The sequence below is a fragment of the Oncorhynchus nerka genome, linkage group LG28, assembly GCF_034236695.1.
Source record: "Oncorhynchus nerka isolate Pitt River linkage group LG28, Oner_Uvic_2.0, whole genome shotgun sequence".
NCBI classification, from domain to species: domain Eukaryota; kingdom Metazoa; phylum Chordata; class Actinopteri; order Salmoniformes; family Salmonidae; genus Oncorhynchus; species Oncorhynchus nerka.
Window position 1 is genome coordinate 48,840,338 of NC_088423.1, and position 20,987 is coordinate 48,861,324.

General features: G+C 43.3%; 1 protein-coding gene across 4 annotated transcripts in view; it reads right to left on the reverse strand.

The window, feature by feature from the left end:
* Positions 1-20,987, reverse strand: part of LOC115113346 (cilia- and flagella-associated protein 46) — a 96,853-nt gene that overhangs the window by 34,608 nt on the left and 41,258 nt on the right. For all 4 annotated transcript variants that reach the window (XR_003861102.2, XM_029640883.2, XM_029640882.2 and 1 more), the window contains exons 22-44: positions 20,708-20,889; positions 20,093-20,224; positions 19,701-19,866; positions 19,417-19,486; positions 15,776-15,923; positions 14,910-15,093; positions 14,006-14,159; positions 13,842-13,904; positions 11,796-12,019; positions 11,405-11,542; positions 10,985-11,149; positions 10,032-10,180; positions 9,243-9,341; positions 9,037-9,112; positions 8,300-8,452; positions 7,908-8,108; positions 7,691-7,797; positions 7,251-7,433; positions 6,986-7,118; positions 4,719-4,916; positions 1,569-1,757; positions 1,271-1,393; positions 326-508 (exon numbers count right to left, since the gene is read on the reverse strand). Coding sequence is in view for 3 of the 4 variants with exons in the window: in XM_029640883.2 (XP_029496743.2) it covers positions 326-508; positions 1,271-1,393; positions 1,569-1,757; positions 4,719-4,916; positions 6,986-7,118; positions 7,251-7,433; positions 7,691-7,797; positions 7,908-8,108; positions 8,300-8,452; positions 9,037-9,112; positions 9,243-9,341; positions 10,032-10,180; positions 10,985-11,149; positions 11,405-11,542; positions 11,796-12,019; positions 13,842-13,904; positions 14,006-14,159; positions 14,910-15,093; positions 15,776-15,923; positions 19,417-19,486; positions 19,701-19,866; positions 20,093-20,224; positions 20,708-20,889 (3,420 nt within the window). In the remaining variant the exon portion in view is untranslated. The remainder of the gene's footprint in view (positions 1-325; positions 509-1,270; positions 1,394-1,568; positions 1,758-4,718; positions 4,917-6,985; positions 7,119-7,250; positions 7,434-7,690; positions 7,798-7,907; positions 8,109-8,299; positions 8,453-9,036; positions 9,113-9,242; positions 9,342-10,031; positions 10,181-10,984; positions 11,150-11,404; positions 11,543-11,795; positions 12,020-13,841; positions 13,905-14,005; positions 14,160-14,909; positions 15,094-15,775; positions 15,924-19,416; positions 19,487-19,700; positions 19,867-20,092; positions 20,225-20,707; positions 20,890-20,987) is intronic.

The window sequence follows — 20,987 nt, forward strand, 5'->3', positions numbered from 1 at the left end:
ATTATGTTTAATTCGCCTATCAGAAGCTTCTAAAGCCATGACATAATTTTCTGGAATTTTCCAAGTTGTTTAAAGGCACAGTCAACTTAGTGTATGTAAACTTCTGACCCACTGGAATTGTGATACAGTGAATTATAAGTGAATAATAATGTCTGTAAACAATAGTTGGAAAAATGAATTGTGTCATGCACAAAATAGATGTATTAACTGACTTGCCAAAACTATAGTTTGTTAACAAGAAATTTGTGGAGTGGTTGAAAAACATGTTTTAATGACTCCAACCTAAGTGTATGTAAACTTCCGACTTCAACTGTACATATTGTACCTGGAGCAAGGCCAGGTATTGACCAGTGGCACAGGGGTCAAACTGGCCGTGACACTCCAGCATGTTGAGACAGGCTTCTGAGAGGATGGAGCTTGGGAGTTTGTGTTGGAGGGAGAGGCTGATGGCCTGTGCTAAAGTCTCACTGGCCTGAGCCAGAAGCTGCCGGGCAGAACGTCTTCTTCTCTGGAATACACAGGCACACGTACACACATGCGCTCACGCACACACAAACAGAGAGAGAAAACAAGTAGCTTCAAGTTGTGCATGCCACCATGCTATCATAATGCCACCTGCTGCTATTAATCTATTGCACCAACTTCAGAGTAACATTTCTGGATGGACTTGACCTTCTTAGGTTACTTTTAATATAATCTCTTGTGGACAGATGAAACGGCGAGAATCTGTCAAAGCGCACATAGAAGTTTGTGATTACGAGCAACAGTAGTTATTGGTTTGGGGTTTTAGTCATTGATTATTTGGATGAATCGGGATTGGACGCAGGCGGTGATTAAAAAACAAGACAATCGTGCCGTCTGGTTTGCTTAATATAAGGAATTTGAAATTATTTATACTTTTTCTTTTGATACTTAAGTATATTTTAGCGATTACATTTACTTTTCATACTTAAGTACATTTAGACTTTTACTCAAGTGGTATTTTACTGGGTGACTTTTACTCTAGTAATTTTCTTTGAAGGTTTCTTTACTTTGGGTACCTTTTCCATCACTTGCACAAAGATAATCATAATTGTTAATGTCATTCCCCCAAAAGTAAAACAGAAAACGACAAACTTTTACGAGAGAATATTACTTCTGAGTTACCAAGATTACTTTTAAAATAAAGACTGTCTTTTACAGTTATATCAAGACTAGCCAAGAAAGACTAGATTTGTCTAAAAACACCAGATTAATGTGGAGGATAGATTCCACGTAGACTATAGAGTACCTGCAACTCAGCACATTTGGCTGCGTACTGTCTGGGCTCCGTTCTGCTTGACTCTAGGCCATTCTCTCCGGTTAACTCCTCCTCCTCCTCAGGGCTGGCTTTAGACTCTGACCGGTCCTCCTCCTGTTCATAGAATCAAGATTAGTTTACAATCTGGTCATGAATGCTGACACATTTTTTTTGAGCTCTTAGATTTTTGTGAAGAGGAATGACATCTCTAAAAGTCACTTTAAGCCCCCCTAAAAGTTACTTTTAGTACATTTTTACTGTTTTTGGTATTGTCTGTCAGTGTCTGTACCAGGTTGTGTCCATCCCAGAGGGTGAAGGGGTAGAGCGGGTCTCTCTGCATGGCTAGCAGCCTCAGGCACTTCCCCATCAGGCTCAGAGAGCTGGCTCTGGTCTCCACACAGTCAAGGGACAGGAAGTTGACCGTGGCCAGCTGGCTCAAAGCCACCTGCCCCAGGGTCCTCCCTGTAGCTATCCACTCCTACAAAGGGAACAAAGGGGATGGGGTGGTTACTGGGGGACACAGAGGAAATGGAGGGATGTATAAAGGAAGAAGGGAGGGAGATGGAATACAAAATTCTGCAGCACACCTAAAATGTCCCTATTAATTTATTTAGTGGTAATGACCATCTCATCTGATCCAACACTGCAAATCATCTATTTTCTGTGATTAAAGTTTAGACATTAAATAGGGTTTATTTGAAATATTTTCATCGTTTTGATAGTTCCTTACTCATTAATTTGTGTGTACCCCTGTAAGAGCGTTCCGGGAAACTGCACTGAGAAGAAAATGTAGCTCTGGTAAAAATAGGTCTTAGTTTTGAACAGTTTGAGCTACAGATGAGTGGTTTTAGGCATTATAAAGGTGCAATCACGGACACAATGTCATGCTCCGTTTGTTCCTATGGCAAAGGCTGTCGTAGAGCTAAGCCCAGAGCCATGTATTAACAAATAAATGACTGACTAAACCTAAAATCAGATTTGCTAATGGTTTTCAGATTAAGAAAAATGACCCATCAAACGGTACAAATGTAATAACAGCCTGAGCACACTGGACTTGAAACAACGATACAGTTGTAACCATGTGCCATGTAATGTGTTATCTGACCGGCACTAGTGCCCCAAGTCAAAATTCCATAGGTCACTTTTATAAGTGAGTGTACACTGGTTGGGAACTACTGCACTATGTCACGCTGTCACACCCTGACCATTGTTTGCTTTGTATGTTTCTATGTTTTGTTTGTTCAGGGTGTGATCTGAGTGGGCATTCTATGTTATATGTCTAGTTTGTCTATTTCTATGTTTGGCCTGATATGGTTCTCAATCAGAGGCAGGTGTTGGTCATGGTCTCTGATTGGGAACCATATTTAGGTAGCCTGGTTTGTGTTGGGTTTTGTGGGTGGTTGTCTCCTGTGTCAGTGTTTGTACCACACAGGACTGTTTCGGGTTTTCACGTTTCTTGTTTTGTAGTTTATTCATGTATAGTTTCATTATTAAAGAACCATGAATTATAACCACGCTGCATTTTGGTCCGCCTCTCCTTCCCAGGAAGAAAACCGTAACACACGCCCACTCCAGCTCTTCCCCCCTGGCACTCGAGGGTGCCAGACTCCCCAGCATTGCGCACTCCTGCCATCATCATAACGCACACCTGGCTTCCCATCACGCGCATCAGCGATTATTGGACTGACCTGGACTCAATCACCTCTGTCCTTACCTTCCCTATATCTATCTGGTTCCCGGCTTCTACATTAATGTTCGTATGTCTTTGTATACCCTTGTGCTGACGCTGTTCCTGTCCTATTACCTGTCTGTTCCGCATTAAATGTTCAACTCCCCGTACCTGCTTCTCAACCCCGGCGTCGGTCACTACACAATAGGTAGGCCTATTCCTTACTCCAAAACCAACTTTGACTTCCTCTAAGGGAGGAGGTTCTCCCTCCCGTGTACCAACTTCGGGAATTTCAAGACAAACACAAACTCCTCCAACTCGAAAGCACATTGGTTTAATGAATAGTCTTGGTTGCAGAAGACGGGCTATTTCTCAACAACAACAAAAAACCTTAAAGGTTGTAGCTACAGACCAGATCTTACTCAAAGTGAGATCTCGCTTCGTTTTTTTTCATGGGGGAGCTGATATGACAGGGAGCAGCAACAGAGAGAAACAACATGAAGCGAGTCATCAAGCAATAAGCTTAATCACTGCCAGTATTGATCAAATCAGTCCCATTTCACTTTGGAAGAAAAGCCCTCTACTATCAGACAGACATGATTGCGGTCCTCCCACAGAACAACTGAAGATCGACCAGAGGAGTGTGTGTGCTCTGCAGTCTGCATGCCCATAAAATACGAGCACATCCCTGTCTGAGCCAAATCATTAGCTTCACACATAAATATTAGATAGAACATTTACAATTCAAAGTGCTGGTTGATGAAATCGGCAATCTCCTCTCCCGCTCTCACAAGTCGGGCATTGACTTGTAATGAGCCTCCCAGAATTTAGGAAATAGTTTTGTTTGTAACTTGTCCAATAACTGTGTAGGCCAGTAGTTTTATTTCGCTATGTCTATCCACCAGTCTCAAATTTCTCCCTATTCTTCCCCCTTGGCACTAATCCCTTGATGTTAGCATGTCTGAAGAGTATGTATAGGTGAAGTGGTAAAGCTTCCACCATATTGCTTTCACCTTACAGATCTGCAAACATTGAAGGGGTAATTAGGGCCAAGGGGAGGGGTACCGATCACATTGGAACTGGCTTAATCCCCGTTATCATTGGGACTTTGAAGTCAACCCAGGTTGGGCTGGCCTTGGTGGACTAACACAAATTGTGTTAACACTGCCTCCAGAAATTATGTCATGTTGCTAGGCAGCCAATATATAACTGCAGCTAGCTTTGCTAAAGTTGCTAGCTAGCAAGATGTTGAAGAATTTAATTCACCCTCACCATGCTGTAACTAACGTTACCCCATACTCCTGCCAGTGCCAGCCAGACTCAGAGCTATATATTTAGCTTGCTGACGTTAGTTAGCTAAACAGTAAGCATCGTCGCTAGCATAACAGGCTAGCTAGCTAGCTTAGATCCTACCTTGCTTGCCATGGCATTGACTATTAGCTAGCTAGCTAGCTAACCAGGCAAACCAAATAGGTTTGAAAATCGCGCTTGTTCGCTGCTATTCGTTCATTTTTTTTCGAGGACATCCCCTATTCTGATTATCAACTGTTGTCAAACACAAGTGAGTATGAAAATATGATTCTCTTCCTCAACAATGTGCAGCGAATTCTACTTGATGAAAAGCAAAATGAGTATGACATCCTGGTATTTAAAGCATAAAACATTTCAGAAATGTCACATACTATAAAACATATGTTTGCATACCCAAAAAGCCTACTATTTAGAACGCAAGTATGTATATTTGGACACGACCTCTGTCTATGCCCTTACCTGCTCTACAGAGCCGGGGTCTGGTGTAATGCGTACAAACTCCTCCACGGTCCTCTCCACAGAGGCTTTCCTGTCCTGGGCCAGAGCTAGTCTGTTCTCCTCAGCACACACCTGTTCCAGCATGGTTAAGGACAGCTCAGCCAGAGCCAGTCTGACCCGCAACAGCCTCCTCGTGGCTGGGAGAGACAAGGGCTGACACTGTGGAAGGTACAGAGGGCAGAAAGAGAGAGTGAGAAATAGACAAAGATTATGACAGACACATTACAACAACAAGAACACATGCACAGACACCACTGTAAATGCAAATGCAAGAAGTTAAAATGTCTTATGTGCCCAGCTCATTTTTCAACCCAGTGCAAGATAGCTTTAAAAGCCTTAGATCTGAATTTGATTTCCTTTGAAATGGAAAAGTTCATGAAGAAGATAAACGTATATCGATGTACATCTTCAGACTGAACAAAAGTGACACCTTCATTTACAAAGTAACAAAAGGGAAGTAACCAAGAAACAAATGGAGATTGGGTCAAATAAACTCAAATCTTGCGTGACAGACTTTATATGCAATTTTCAGACACTCGTCTGGTTCCACGAGAGTAAGTGAATTCATATACACTCCTGTTTTCATATTTGGTATGTCATTTCAATGTAACTTATTGGGGCAGCAGTACCATCTGCTGAAAGCACAGGGCTATAGACTGTTAATCCTAAATGCAGAATTGGACCGTCAAAGTAGATTGTATCTAGCTAACTGGATTCTTCCGGATTTCTGCAGGTGGTTTAATAATGAAGCAAGATGCAATTTCAATGTCCTTTCAGGATTAGATCAAGATGCACTTCAAAATGGCAGTGTGCAAGTCATGTCTGCTCCATCTTTGACATTGACTTTGGAATGCTTTTTCTACATAAGGCAGTTTGGATGTTGGCCGGTTTGAAAGTTGGCTCTTAACCATCAGGTGTTACTGAAAAAAACAACTCAAACGGGTGTGTGTGTGTCTGTGTGTCTCTGTCTGTCTGTCTGTCTGTCTGTTTACTCTGTAGGCTATATCGGATATGAATTGAGGTCTGGAGCAAATAGGTGGATCCACCAGAGTCCACACACATTCAGTAATGATTTGGCTGAGATACCATGTTCCGCAAAAAAAACCCGGATTATGCCATTTTTATTGAGCGAGTATTAACAGGCAGATCAGGTTTATCTTGTTTATAGGTATATTTATCTGCTTTATAATGAATGGTTCTGTCCTTTTCAGGAATTCCTTGTTCTATAATTAAATCATCCATTTGGAAAATGTAACAATGTAGATCCCTAGTGAAACAAAGGGCAAAATGAATTCAATAAATAATTTAGCAGCACTGGCTTGGACTTGGCAGCCCTGGGTCGACAGGAGTCCAAGCAGCGAATCAGGCTTTCTGACAAGCCATATATGGACTTTTCACAAGCAAATCTAATATCTCAACCCTGTCAACATGTTCAGTTACTCTCTAAATAGAGTGTAATATGTTTGCAAATGCTTTTAGTTCCAGGACAGATAGCCAGAACTCTGTTTTGATGAACTGTAACAGCTGAGCAAAATAGTATTTGAACACTTATTAAGACAAATTCCTTCACAATGAAGAACACTGCTGAGATATGGCTCCAATAAATGCGTTCTGACCTCCCGAGTGGCGCAGCGGTCTACGGCACTGCATCGCAGTGTTGCGGCATCACTACAGCCTGGGGTTCGACCCCAGGCTGTGTCATTAGCGGCCGTGACCGGGAGTCCCATAGGGCATCGCACAAGTGGTTCAGTGTCGTCTGGGTTTGGCCGGGATGGCTTTACTTGGCTCATCGCGCTCTAGCGACTCCTTGTGGCGGGCCAGGCGCCTGCAGGCTGACTTTGGTCTTCAGTTGAACGGTGTTTCCTCCGACACATTGGTGCAGCTGGCTTCCATGTTAAGTGAGCGGGTAATGAAAAGCGCAGTTTGGCAGGTCATGTTTCAGAGGACGCTTGACTCGACCTTCGCCTCTCCCAAGCCCATGGGGAGTTGCAGCAATGAGAAAAGATCTTAATCACGAAAAAGGGGGTAAAAATTATAAAATAAATAAACGTGTTCTGTTTTCTGTTTAGATCAGAATCTAACCGAATAACTAGACTCAACCTGGTGGTGATGATTAGTAAAATTACAACGTGTTTTAAAATAGGTCCAAATTATTACCTAAGTTTGAACTGTATGGTATGTTCTGACTTGAAGGCTGATATTGGGAAGGTATACAGCATGTGCTTTACCTCTTGTGATGGGAACAGGCTTTGGGCGTTCAGAACCACATGTTCCTGTACAGAGACGGCCTGCTGCATGAAGGAGTAGGCATCCAGCAGGTGGCGCAGTTTTCCCTCATCGCCAGTGTGTTTAGCCAGTATCCTACAAAGTAGAACATGCTGTGAATGATTTGAAGCGGACCAACAGAGGAATTGTCGACAAGAATGAATGAATGAACGTTATTGATCCCAAATTGGATAGATCATACTATGATGTGTTGTGTTGATGTCTGACCTCAATGCCTGTGCGTGCTCCAGGAGAGCTTCAGCAGCTTGCTCTCTGTGGCCCATTCGGAGGAACTCACTGGTGCTCTCTCTCAGGGTGTCACAGGCAGCCATGAGATTCTGTACTGACTGGGTGGACAGAGCCTCACCTGGCTCGACAGGGCTGGCTGCATGCAGACGCTCCACCGCCCCTCTGAAAGACAGACATCACAGCGAGTCAATGACATCTAGGGGTCTGTTTTGGTCACAGCACAGGGGAGTACACTGTACACCAGGGCTTTTGATCCAACCCTGCAGTACCACACCTGATTCAAATATCAAACTAATCAAGGTGATGAGTCTTCACTCTGGACCATAAGGTGATTTACACCGGGGCTTGATCGACAGCCTGCACAACCCAGAAGCTTTCCAGGACTGAATGTGGAGAACACAGACATCAAAGAGCCTTACCTGCTCTCCAGAGACGTGATCAGGAACCTGAGCGCGGGAGCTCGGTTATGCCTCTTTTCCAGCATCGATTTCAGGGCTCCACAGCCTTGCTTTACTATTTGATATGTCTGTAACGGGAGAGAGTGGTCACTTTGAAAAGGACAATATTTGCTTCAGAGGAGACAATTGAGCAGAGGCTTGTAGGAGCTTCAATAGAATAAAATAGAATAGTTTTCACCTTGGTGTCTATATCCTGGCCCCTCTGGGTCACTGTAGCTGTCAGCAGGGCCAGGGTGAGCTTGTACCAGAAGTCCTCATCACCTCCCATGTCTTGGGCCTTCTCCAGCAGTGCCAGGGCCTGAGAGTGGTTCTGTTCCTTATTGGCCAGGATGGCAAGAGAGAGCAGACTCCTCCCTGCTGCAGCCTGATCTCCCAGCTCCTGAGTACACAATACAAGAGACCACAAAAATAGAATAAAAGTGAATTGCTAAGCTGTTATGACTTCACATACACATAAATACTAGTCACATTTCAACCAAAACAGAGAAACACTTCACAAATATGCAGTGGATTACTTAAGAGAAATATTGAAAACCAAACTATTGACAAAATTACTCAAAATTAAATAACCTTAGCCACCAGATGGGCCTCTGCCAATAGCTGTCTGGCGGGTTGGTACAGTCCCATACCAAGGCATATCTCAGCCTTATCAAGCCAGATATCCTGACTCCACAGATCCCCACACTGCTTCCCAGACAGACAGATGTGGTCAACCTTAGACTTCTGTAAACAGAGAAATGGATAAAGGCAGCAATGTCAGAATTCTGATCCCTGAATTCTATTCAATCCCCTGGCCCTGCACCTCATGGAAAATATGGAATTATGGAATGAACTCAATAGGTTAAGTCTGTACATACTGTAAATCTAAAGGATTGTTCGTGGGCTGCAAAACTCTGGGTAAGGCAATGAAAAAATACAACCATTAATAATGCTCGTAAAAAAAAGAAATGAGGATCATCGTCATGCCAGATTGACATAAGCGACGGCCATTTGAAATTTAACAAGCAACTAATTAAACTCTCATGAACCTGTGATAATGATGTGTTATGGGTTTCACATTATGAAAAGTGCAGTTTGGACTTATATCCCTGTCTGCATTTGACTGTAATCAACCTGTGCTGCTTGCCAATCAGGCTTTAAACTAGAATAACAGTAGAATAAAACTAAGAACTACAGTAGTACAGTTATTCATTTCAGGGGTCATTTCGCTTTCTTTCTTCTCAACTCTAGGTCTATAAACCCGTACGGTGATAATACACCTTGTGTGGTATGCTTGTTCATTTCAGCTATGACGCTTTGAAACTAACCTCATTGTCCGTTTTGCCATTATAACCCATATACAGGCGGTTTCTCTCTCTTTGTAAAGCTATAGCTTTGCGACACCTGCAGTGAAATAATGCATGTACAGGAGATCAAAACACTAGTAACAGAATCAGAGGAAACATTACAGATCTAATACAAATGAGTACTCAGTATGTACAGGAGCAAATGGAAAAGAGTGGGGCACACATACTCCATTTGTTCCTGCTCATGGATACCAGTCAGGCTCAGGAGCTTCTCGTGGTACACTGTAGACGTCTCCATATCCAGCTGAGAACAGCTCCTCACAATTCTAAAATATTAGAATAAGGAAATACGATGGGGAAACTATTAGGTAATATTTCACAAGAAATCAATGATTCGGAAATGGGCAAGGATTTGGACCACACGTGGGAAACCTTTCATATTGGAATGTTTAGCTCTACACTGTTTTTCAATAATTGACAAGCCAAAAGTAAAAGCAGTAGCCTTAACTAACATGCACTGAGTATACCAAACATTAGGACCACCTTCCTAATATTGAGTTGAACATTTTTTGTCTTGCCCATTCACCCTCTGAATGGCACACATACTATACACAATCCATGTCTCAATTGTCTCAAGGCTTAGAAATCCTTCTTTAACCTGTCTCCTCCCCTTCATCTACAATGATTGAAGTGGATTTAACAAATAACATGAATAAGGGATCATAGCTTTCACCTGGATTCACCTGGTCAGTCTGTCAAGGAAAGTGCATGACAGACTGTGTTCTTCATGTTTTGTATACTCAGTGTATATGCACAATTACCTGGACACATTAAGTCTAGTCCTGGACTAAAAAGCAAGATAAATGGAGAATCTCCATTGAAAATGCTTTTTAGTCTATAAATTAGCCTGATGTCTGGTAAAACACCCCATAGACTATTTCCAGTGAAAGTAGCAGTATTGCACCTGTGCACGAACAGAAAGAATAAACTCTTGAAGCGAAATTGGCGTTATTCACCTGAGACGGTAGAGGTCAGAGAGGCTCCTTCTGTCTAGCAGGTCATGGGCAATGACCTCAGCCAGGTGCAGTATGGGAAGAGTCAGGTGGGTGAGAGAAAGAGACTGCAGCTCTTTCACCAGCAGGTCCAGGAAGAACAAGCTCTGAGTCTGCAGCCACCCAGACACAGGGAGAAAAGGAAGTAAACACATGACTTAATCATTACTATTTTGTTTCATTGACATCCTGCGTTTGTAATTAGTAATTTAGTAAGTAGTTAAAGTGCAGGACAGTGATTACATTTGATGTGTAGAACGTGTAGGACAAACATTGAGCCATGGACAATAAGACTTTATCCTCCTGTATCATGTGGTGATACAGCTTGTGGAACAGGACAGAGAAGAAAAAAACACTACAGTACAGCCTGATATCACATGAAGTGTTGGACTGGTCATCGTTTAGCATATTTTTCACACGGTGTAGGACTGCACCATCTGAGCATCTTCTCATTTAATTTGTATGATTACCAAGCATAATTGTGTCACCTAATACTGTCACACTGGAGTGGCATAAGATAAATGAATCACCACACGTCTTTAGTTTAAAATAAGCTTCTTTTTTTTCTCTCTCTGACAACATTCTGATTTGCTCCCAAAACCAATCAGTAGACATCCTCTTCCAACCAACAAATTATGACTTGTCAAGACGAGGATCAATATCGAGTCAATGTTTCCGGCTTTCAAGCCCTCAACCCTAACCCGCCACGGCCAATTGAAACAGTCCCTGTTCCGATAATGACTCAATAATTTATATTCATTAGGGACCAAAAGGACAAAAACAGACTGAAATAGGGAGAGACTACATGAACTTGTCAATTTTTGTTGCAAAACATTTTGCCATGGTGTGCCCTTAATGAACATGACCCCATTGGGCTCTATAACAGAGGCAGTCAGAGAGAGCTTAGTGGTGCCTGCCTGTTTGCTGAGGCTGTGTCTGTTGATGCAGTGGGGGCTGGTGTCATATCTGAAGGCCTGGCGGACATCCTCGGGACAGTCGTACTGTGCCCACTCCTCTGGGCTGGAGGGCAACACGTCATCCTGTGGCCTCCGGGCTTTGGGCTTCTCCTCAGCAGGGGGTGGCTGTTTAAACACAGAAGAGCTCTGGTATTCCTTGGCCAAATATTCATTCCTAATTGCTTTCAGCTGGCAAAAGTGAACTGAAAGCAATTGAACTGTACAAATACTCTAAACTGCACTTTGGCAAGAATGTAAAATGGTAAAATAACATATCATATCATTCATTACTTGTCATTTGCAATGCTATACAATGAGAAAACAACAAAAAATAGCCATGGACTTCTCTGAAGGTGGTCAGGCCTGGGTGGTCAGTTCTACCTCTTTAGATTTTTTGCCTTTGTCCTTCTCCTTATCTTTGTCTTTTTTGGCTGTTGCAGAGGGACATGGCCGGGACGTTGGGACTAGAGGAATCTTCATCATCTCCTTGATTACCTCACATGCAGTTGCCATGGACACCTGCAATGGGAATGCACTGCTATCACTCGTCTTTTTGTTACCCGAAAATCACATTTTTTTAAACGGAGAAACCGTTTTGTGGCTTATACTAGATGCATCTGATGGTATAAAACATAGTGAAATTACTGGGTCGTGTTCAGTAGACATGAAACATTAAGGTACTATCTGAACCTGTTGTCCATTACAAAATGTGTTGCTACGGTGTGCCCTCATGAACACAACTTAGGTGTGGTAGTTTTAAAGGAGTCCCTACCTGCCAGATCTGCAGCACTAGGCTATAGGCCCTAAGTAGGTTATGTTGGTGCTGGGGGGATGCCCTGTCCCCCATGACAGCCAGCAGAGTGTGTGCTCTGACCAGGCTGTCCAGACGCCTCACCTCCCTGAGGTCAGAGATACAGGGCCCAGACACCACCCCCTGCACCCCGACGTGGGACTGAACCTTCACTGGTATCAGCCCTGTCCCTTCTCCCGACTCATCTGTAAGGGAGGAGGATACACATACATTAGAAATGTATGCCTTCTTACGCACGCCTTTCCTACGCACTACTCAGTAGTTGGTATTCAGACTTACCTTATGCAGATGCGTAAAGGGCTTTGCAGGCATGGTTCCCTTGCACGCACTGAATAAAAGTAATTCAACTGCTGAAAACCCTTCCATTCGCTAAAAGATTTTCTGGTGGAGTTTTCATTCAATAGGGTTTTCAGTACATTTATCTAAAGCAATCCCTTTAAATTTGGGTACCTTTAGTTAGAATATTCTCGACAGGCTCACTAGAATATATGGAGAGTACGGTTCAGAATATTAGGGATAAATTCAAGAAATGTAGGCCTAAATACACACATATCTGTCTACTTTTCAGCATCAATTGGTAGATTTAAAAATATTCTGATCTTGTATATTACTTAGGGTTAGAAGGTATTCATGAATGATTAAAAATATATATTTGGAGAGCTTTTACACACTAAATATATTGGCGAATCAAAAATACATTGGTTTGATTCATCCTGAAGTTCAATTGTTCAATAGTGGAAATATTGGAAGGTGAGTGTACAATAGGTGAGTGAACAGTAGTCATATGAATCTACCCTAATAATACTTACTCATCATGCGCTATGCTCCAGGTTTAAACTGCTACGTATGGTCTGCGTTCCATAATGACACAAATAGACTACACGACCCCTATTGTTGCACAACTTGAAATAAGTTAGCCTAATATGATCCACTATTGCTAGCAATCCACGAACGTGACAGAGGAAATAAAGGTAAACAAACAATATAATGGAAACAAGCAAAAAATAATAATAATAAAATGACAAAAGAGACAGTAATACATGAATGTAGGGATAATTGACGGTGGCTACCGATAGTGGCTAATATTTAACACCATACCATTTTTGTTGTTGTTAGATACAGTGAAAAGTCTGGGCATAACTAAAACATTTTTAGAAATCATAAATCAGCTTGGTAGGTTTGACGCTATAGGCCTGTCATTTGCGCATGGCTACAGAAGCCTAAAGCTTTGGTCTCCAAATGTCATCCTTACATGTTATAAGGCCAGCATTTCATCAACTTCACTGTGGTGATAAAAGGTGACATGTTGATATGCTTCAGTTTGCTGCCATATGACCGGTTTCACATTTGTCTACAGCGATCCTAAGATCTAAAACGATTGTAATTTATATTTACAATCCCCTTACCCAAACGGCTTACTCCATTTACCTAGCTCTTATCAATTTGTAAATTACAGTGCATGGAGAATGGTGTTATTTCAGAAAAATTAAGTAGATGTTGTTCCACTTGGGGACCAACAGGTTGTTTGACTTTAATCGTCATTTCATTGTGAGTAAAAGTGGTGGAATTATGAGGGAATTAAGTCAGAATGCGGCTTATCTGTAGACACACCTCTTAGATCTCAAATGGTGAATAGGATGCTATTCTCATGCTTAAGTTCAAGGTCGGAATACGCATAGAGAGAAAACTGCATAAAAAGGGAATTGCGTTCCAGTTACGCGTGCTTAAACTAGGGTCGGATTTCCCCACATACTGCCCACCTGGGTTCAAACACATTTTAAATCCTTAAAATACTTTCCCATTCGCTCTGGCCTGTCTGTAATGCTGGTGGCAGGGTTGCAGTTTTGAAAATATTCTCTTGGGTCCAGGCAAGCTCAATCAACCCCTTGCTAAAATATTTGAAAACATCTGAAATAGTATTCGAACCCAAGTCTGGTGTACATGTACAAGCACACACGCACCGCATTCAACATAAATGAGTAGACTCATCCCAAGAGAAATCAGTACCTCCTTGGGAATTTTCTCTCCTCTCCAGTTCTTTCAGTTTGCTTCCCTTGGAACCGGTCTTCTCTATTAATTAAAATGAAAAGAACAAAAAAGGAAATTGTTTACGATTCTTCAGTAACTAAACAGACCTTCACACAAACACATAGCAATGACAAGAAACATACCATTGCTCTCTTCCTGGTCAGTGATCATGTGCAGGAGGATGTCGATAGCCCACTGTATCTGGTGCTGGGCATCAGAAAGGGGAAAGTTCTGACAGTACAGCCACTCCCCAAACTCCAACAGGAAATCCGCCTTCTGCCACTGACTCTTCACACTCTACACAAACACAACAAACCCATAAGGTTCACCCATACAAAGCTACAGTGTAAGTGATGCACAGAGCCTGGCTGCAATAGCACTAAGCTTCCACTAGATGCTGCTAGTGTCCCTTAGCTCAATAGGGCCACTTGGATTCAGACCTGCAAGGAACTGCGGCAATATTTCACATTTCGAAGAGCACACTGAAGAACTGTATGTATGTAAAGTAATCAAAAGTGAAAATGCAAATGCAAAAGTGAATGTGTATGGTGTAGGTGTGTGTGTGTGTGTGTGTGTGTGTGTGTGTGTGTGTGTGTGTGTGTGTGTATTTGTTTGCTCAAGAATTTTCTTTGTGTGTATATGTTTGTGCATGTGCAGTATGAAATACTTAAGTCGTTTTTTTTTTACTTTACTAATTTATATTTTTGACAACTTTTACTCCATTACATTCTTAAAGAAAATAATGTACTTTTTACTCCATACAGTTACGCTGACACCCAAAAGTACTCATTAGATTTTGAATACTTCGCAGGGCAGGAAAATTGTCCAATTCACACACTTGTCAAGAGAACATGCCTGGTCATCCCTACTACATGATCTGGTGGATTCACTAAACACAAATGCTCTATGCCCACACCGATGACGTGGACGTAGATTAAGGCAGCCCTCCGCACCTCTCTGATTCAGAGGGTTTGGGTTAAATGCGGAAGACACATTTCGGTTGAATGTATTCAGTTGTGCAACTGACTAGGTATCCCCTTTCCTTACCAGTAAAGAAGTAATGGCATTCTGGTAGCAGGCCAACTGCTGTAGCATCTCCCCAGAACACAGCGCCACTCGGTGCCACATGTGGGAGCAGTAGAGCTCCCCTTCATCCCGGAACTTCTGCATGTCTATCACCACACTCTCCCCCAGCCGAGCCTTCACCAGCACCCGGTACTTGAACAGGAGCCTTGGGCACAGTCATGGGGGAAGACAAGCACAGTTTCACATTCTCATGCCCTTTTCCCACCATCGTGCCAACCCAAACCATACTGTGATGGCTCAAGACATTTTCTTTTCACATTGTAATTTCCAGCAACTATGTGGATGTGTAACCAGGCCAGCACAGTACAGCTTAACTTGGCTCAGTAGTGTGAAAAGGGTATCACATTCTCACACATGGGTAACCTCACAGAAATATGATTGTGATAATGGCCATGAAAATTCATATTCATATTTTCTTTTTAAGGGCATAATTTCCTCCAGTTAAACTATCAAGACCTAATGTTTTCATTACTAAGGATTTGATGCTCTGAAAAGCCCTCGCAAAAGCTGAACCCCCCCCCAAAAAATGAATTGTTTAAGCAAAAGATTTTACAAATCAAACATATTTTATGCTTATTCACCCAATAAGGGTCAGGCTTTTTTGCTGAGACCTCCATAATGATGGAATTGCCCATATCCAAAATATGACATTTCATAAAACACACATACTTTTTTATAGCGTCATAATCATATTGAGGTATATTAACATGCGTACAAATAAGCACATAGAAATGTGATGACGCCAGTGATAGGAGTCCAAAGTCCTGTATAACCTCCTCCCCCATTATTTTCCCCTATTCCCCGTATCAGTTCTCTCCAGCACTCACAGCCTGTGTCTGGTGCGGGGCATGTCTCTGATAGCCTGCTCCAGCAACGTCAGAGCTCCTGTCCAATCTGAGCTGTCTGCGTGGATGTGGAACAGCAGGCCGTACATGGCTGCTCTCAGGGTCAGGTCATCCTCAGGGCTCCCCATGCCTACACACGCACACACAAAAATGTATAGATAAACACACACAAGCACACACGCAAACACAAATGCACAGACACAAACAGACACAGAAAGAAAGGAATAGAGAATGAGAAGAAAAAATCTATTGGATTCGCACACCAGTAGGCCATTAGATCTGTGTCATTTACATACAAGCAGTCACATAGAGTAGCGTTTTTTCCCTGAAGTTCTCTGTAGAGAGTGAATAGGTTGGGTGACAGAACTTAACAGAACGTCAGGAAAAAGCACTACTCTATGTGACTGCTTGGATGTAAATGCCACGGATCTAATGGCCTACTGGTGTGCGTGGGAATGTGACTTCATCTATCATGCATGGTTTCATGCATGTCAACATCAGAAGCATCCTCCCTAAGTTTGTTTTACTCACTGCTTTAGCACACTCTGCTAACCCTGATGTCCTTGCCGTGTCTGAATCCTGGCTCAGGAAGGCCACCAAAAATTCTGAGATTTCCATACCCAACTATAACATCTTCCGTCAAGATAAAACTGCCAAAGGGGGAGGAGTTGCAGTCTACTGCAGAGATAGCCTGCAAAGTAATGTCATACTTTCCAGGTCCATACCCAAACAGTTCGAACTACTAATTTTGAAAATTACTCTCTCCAGAAATAAGTCTCTCACTGTTGCCGCCTGCTACCGACCCCCCTCAGCTCCCAGCTGTGCCCTGGACACCATTTGTGAATTGATCGCCCTCCATCTAGCTTCAGAGTTTGTTCTGTTAGGTGACCTAAACTGGGATATGCTTAACACCCCGGCAGTCCTACAATCTAAGCTAGATGCCCTCAATCTCACACAAATCATCAAGGAACCCACCAGGTACAACCCTAACTCTGTAAACAAGGGCACCCTCATAGACGTCATCCTGACCAACTGGCCCTCCAAATACACCTCCGCTGTCTTCAACCAGGATCTCAGCGATCACTGCCTCATTGCCTGTATCCGCTACGGAGCCGCAGTCAAAGACCACCCCTCATCACTGTCAAACGCTCCCTAAAACACTTCTGTGAGCAGGCCTTTCTAATCGACCTGGCCCGGGTATCCTGGAAGGACATTGACCTCATCCCGTCAGTTGAGGATGCCTGGTCATTCTTTAAAAGTAACTTCCTCACCATTTTAGATAAGCATGCTCCGTTCAAAAAATGCAGAACTAAGAACAGATACAGCCCTTGGTTCACTCCAGACCTGACTGCCCTCGACCAGCACAAAAACATCCTGTGGCGGACTGCAATAGCATCGAATAGTCCCCGCGATATGCAACTGTTCAGGGAAGTCAGGAACCAATACACGCAATCAGTCAGGAAAGCTAAGGCCAGCTTCTTCAGGCAGAAGTTTGCATCCCGTAGCTCCAACTCCAAAAAGTTCTGGGACACTGTGAAGTTAATGGAGAACAAGAGCACCTCCTCCCAGCTGCCCACTGCACTGAGGCTAGGTAACATGACAATCTGGACCCTCTATTTCTGAAACTATCCGCCGCCATTGTCGCAACCCCTATTACCAGCCTGTTCAACCTCTCTTTCATATCGTCTGAGATCCCCAAGGATTGGAAAGCTGCCGCAGTCATCCCCCTCTTCAAAGGGGGAGACACCCTGGACCCAAACTGTTACAGACCTATATCCATCCTGCCCTGCCTATCTAAGGTCTTCGAAAGCCAAGTCAACAAACAGGTCACTGACCATCTCGAATCCCACCGTACCTTCTCCGCTGTGCAATCTGGTTTCCGAGCCGGTCACGGGTGCACCTCAGCCACGCTCAAGGTACTAAACGATATCATAACCGCCATCGACAAAAGACAGTACTGTGCAGCCGTCTTCATCGACCTTGCCAAGGCTTTCGACTCTGTCAATCACCATATTCTTATCGGCAGTAGCCTCGGTTTTTCGGATGACTGCCTTGCCTGGTTCACCAATTACTTTGCAGACAGAGTTCAGTGTGTCAAATCGGAGGGCATGCTGTCCGGTCCTCTGACAGTCTCTATGGGGGTGCCACAGGGTTCAATTCTCGGGCCGACTCTTTTTTCTGTATATATCAATGATGTTGCTCTTGCTGCGGGCGATTCCCTGATCCACCTCTACGCAGACGACACCATTCTATATACTTCCGGCCCGTCCTTGGACACTGTGCTATCTAACCTCCAAACGAGCTTTAATGCCATACAACACTCCTTCCGTGGCCTCCAACTGCTCTTAAACGCTAGTAAAACCAAATGCATGCTTTTCAACCGTTCGCTGCCTGCACGCCTGACCAGCATCACCACCCTGGATGGTTCCGACCTTGAATATGTGGACATCTATAAGTACCTAGGTGTCTGGCTAGACTGTAAACTCTCCTTCCAGACTCATATCAAACATCTCCAATCGAAAATCAAATCAAGAGTCGGCTTTCTATTCCGCAACAAAGCCTCCTTCACTCACACCGCCAAACTTACCCTAGTAAAACTGACTATCCTACCGATCCTCGACTTTGGCGATGTCATCTACAAAATTGCTTCCAACACTCTACGCAGCAAACTGGATGCAGTTTATCACATTGCCATCCGTTTTGTCACTAAAGCACCTTATACCACCCACCACTGCGACTTGTATGCTGTAGTCGGCTGGCCTTCGCTACATATTCGTCGCCAGACTCACTGGCTCCAGGTCATCTACAAGTCCATGCTCCGCCTTATCTCAGTTCACTGGTCACGATGGCAACACCCATCCGTAGCACGCGCTCCAGCAGGTGTATCTTACTGATCATCCCTAAAGCCAACACCTCATTTGGCCGCCTTTCGTTCCAGTACTCTGCTGCCTGTGACTGGAACAAATTGCAAAAATCGCTGAAGTTGGAGACTTTTATCTCCCTCACCAACTTCAAACATCTGCTATCTGAGCAGCTAACCGATCGCTGCAGCTGTACATAGTCTATTGGTAAATAGCCCACCCATTTTCACCTAGCTCATCCCCATACTGTTTTAATTTATTTACTTTTCTGCTCTTTTGCACACCAATATCTCTACCTGTACATGTCCATCTGATCATTTATCACTCCAGTGTTAATCTGCAAAATTGTAATTATTCGCCTACCTCCTCATGCCTTTTGCACACATTGTATATAGACTCCCCTTTTTTTTCTACTGTGTTATTGACTTGTTAATTGTTTACTCCATGTGTAACTCTGTGTTGTCTGTTCACACTGCTATGCTTTATCTTGGCCAGGTCGCAGTTGCAAATGAGAACTTGTTCTCAACTAGCCTACCTGGTTAAATAAAGGTGAAATAAAATAAATAAAATAAAAATCATGTCTACTTGTGGTGTTTGAGAGTGTTACAGCACAAGACAGGCCGTTTTGGAAATAAATAAGCAAGCAGGCTTATGGAATTAAAGTCACGAACAAGATTATAGAATAAAAAGTAGTAGTTAGCTGAGAAGCAGCAGTCAAAGGTTTGTGTGGTATGAACATTTGAAGTTTGTGTGGGGACTCACTTGAGGCTTCCAGCGATGAGGTCACAGAGGGCATCCCAGTCAGGGTAGCCCCTCCCTTCTCTTTCCCCTGCTTAAACCACCAGAGAAAATGAATAACACACATGAACACATCAAACCCCACTTGATTGAATAGGAGTATTTTTACAGTGACAGCACCAATGATACACATGCTGTACAGAAGCCAATGTGGAGAGGGGCTCGTACCAGAGAAACATGACAAATACGACAGGAGTTCGCTATAAAACTAGATCTGGGACCAGGCTAGTTCGAGATGGGGTTCTTACAGTTGGGTCTTTCTTGCTGGTGTGGACCAGGGCTTTCAGGATCTTCTCTAGAGGCTGTCGGAGCTGCTGTCTCTCCAGTGAGGTCTCAGTCAAGGGCAGGCAGTTGTTCCAGTAGTGGCGCGCTGTAGCCATACACAGGACAGAGTTACCTGCCTGCTCCGCATAGCTGAAGAAGAGAGAAAGCATTGGTTGCTATGGCACGAATGGATATGAAGATGGTTGAAATGGAGAGTAAAATAAAGACAGATCGAGAACGAGAGACAGAAAGAGACAGAGAGAGATACTGTAGTCAAAGCAACAAAGTGAAATAAAAGTAGACGTAGGGGAGACAAAAAGAGAACAAAGTAATGAGCAGTCTAATTGTTTAGGAATGACAGAAAACAGAAACTAACCTGACACTGGACTGGAGCATCTGCAAGGCTTCTCTGTAACTGTGAGGATGTCCATTTGACTTGTGGACCATGCTCAATCCTCTTAGACATGCAGCATTGCTCAACATCTCCTGCACGGACGACTGGCTGTAACTTGAAAAGGTCAAACATTTTTTAATTAAATAAGCTGACAAATATGCCGTTCAGAGAATCAAGTCAGCCAGTCAGGAATTTGACAAAATGTCACTGCTACAGTAACGTAGATACTGACAGTCACCATTTTTTAGAATGACGGACTGTCAGAAATCTACAAATAGCGGGACCTTAAAGCCTTGAAGGTAACAATTAACTGAAGTCATTTGATGATAGTATATTACACATTGTTGTAACATAAAATCATTACTGAATATATGGTCCTGAGTATATTGTAATGTTCTCTTGTGGACACTATTGTAGGTGTCATTTGCACTTCAACTTGCTATGTAAAAAAAAAAACTTGATCACATCCCATATTTTGATTTAAAGGCAAATTGACTGAAATGGGTAGATATCAGGTAAAACATACAGGGAAGATCTGACCATTTCAGTCTTGGTAAAACAGATGGAATCAAAGTCACCATAGTGACCAACACCTACAGAGCATAGGCCATGACCGTCAACCTCTGAGCTGCAGCGGCCTCCAGCTGCAATGCATTGTGGCTGCAGGTCATGACCAGGTTGTGGTCCTGGGCCTGGTGAGAGAAGCAAGCCAGGTGTGTCCACACCTGCAGCTCGACAACAGGGTCACTCCACTTGCAGTCTGACGCCATGCGGACCAGCTAGAGGAGAGGATGGAGAGAGGAGAGGGGAGGGGAGCGGAGAGGAAAATAGTAGGGAAGGAGGAGAAGAGGAGGGAGATGAGGGAGACAGAGGCAAT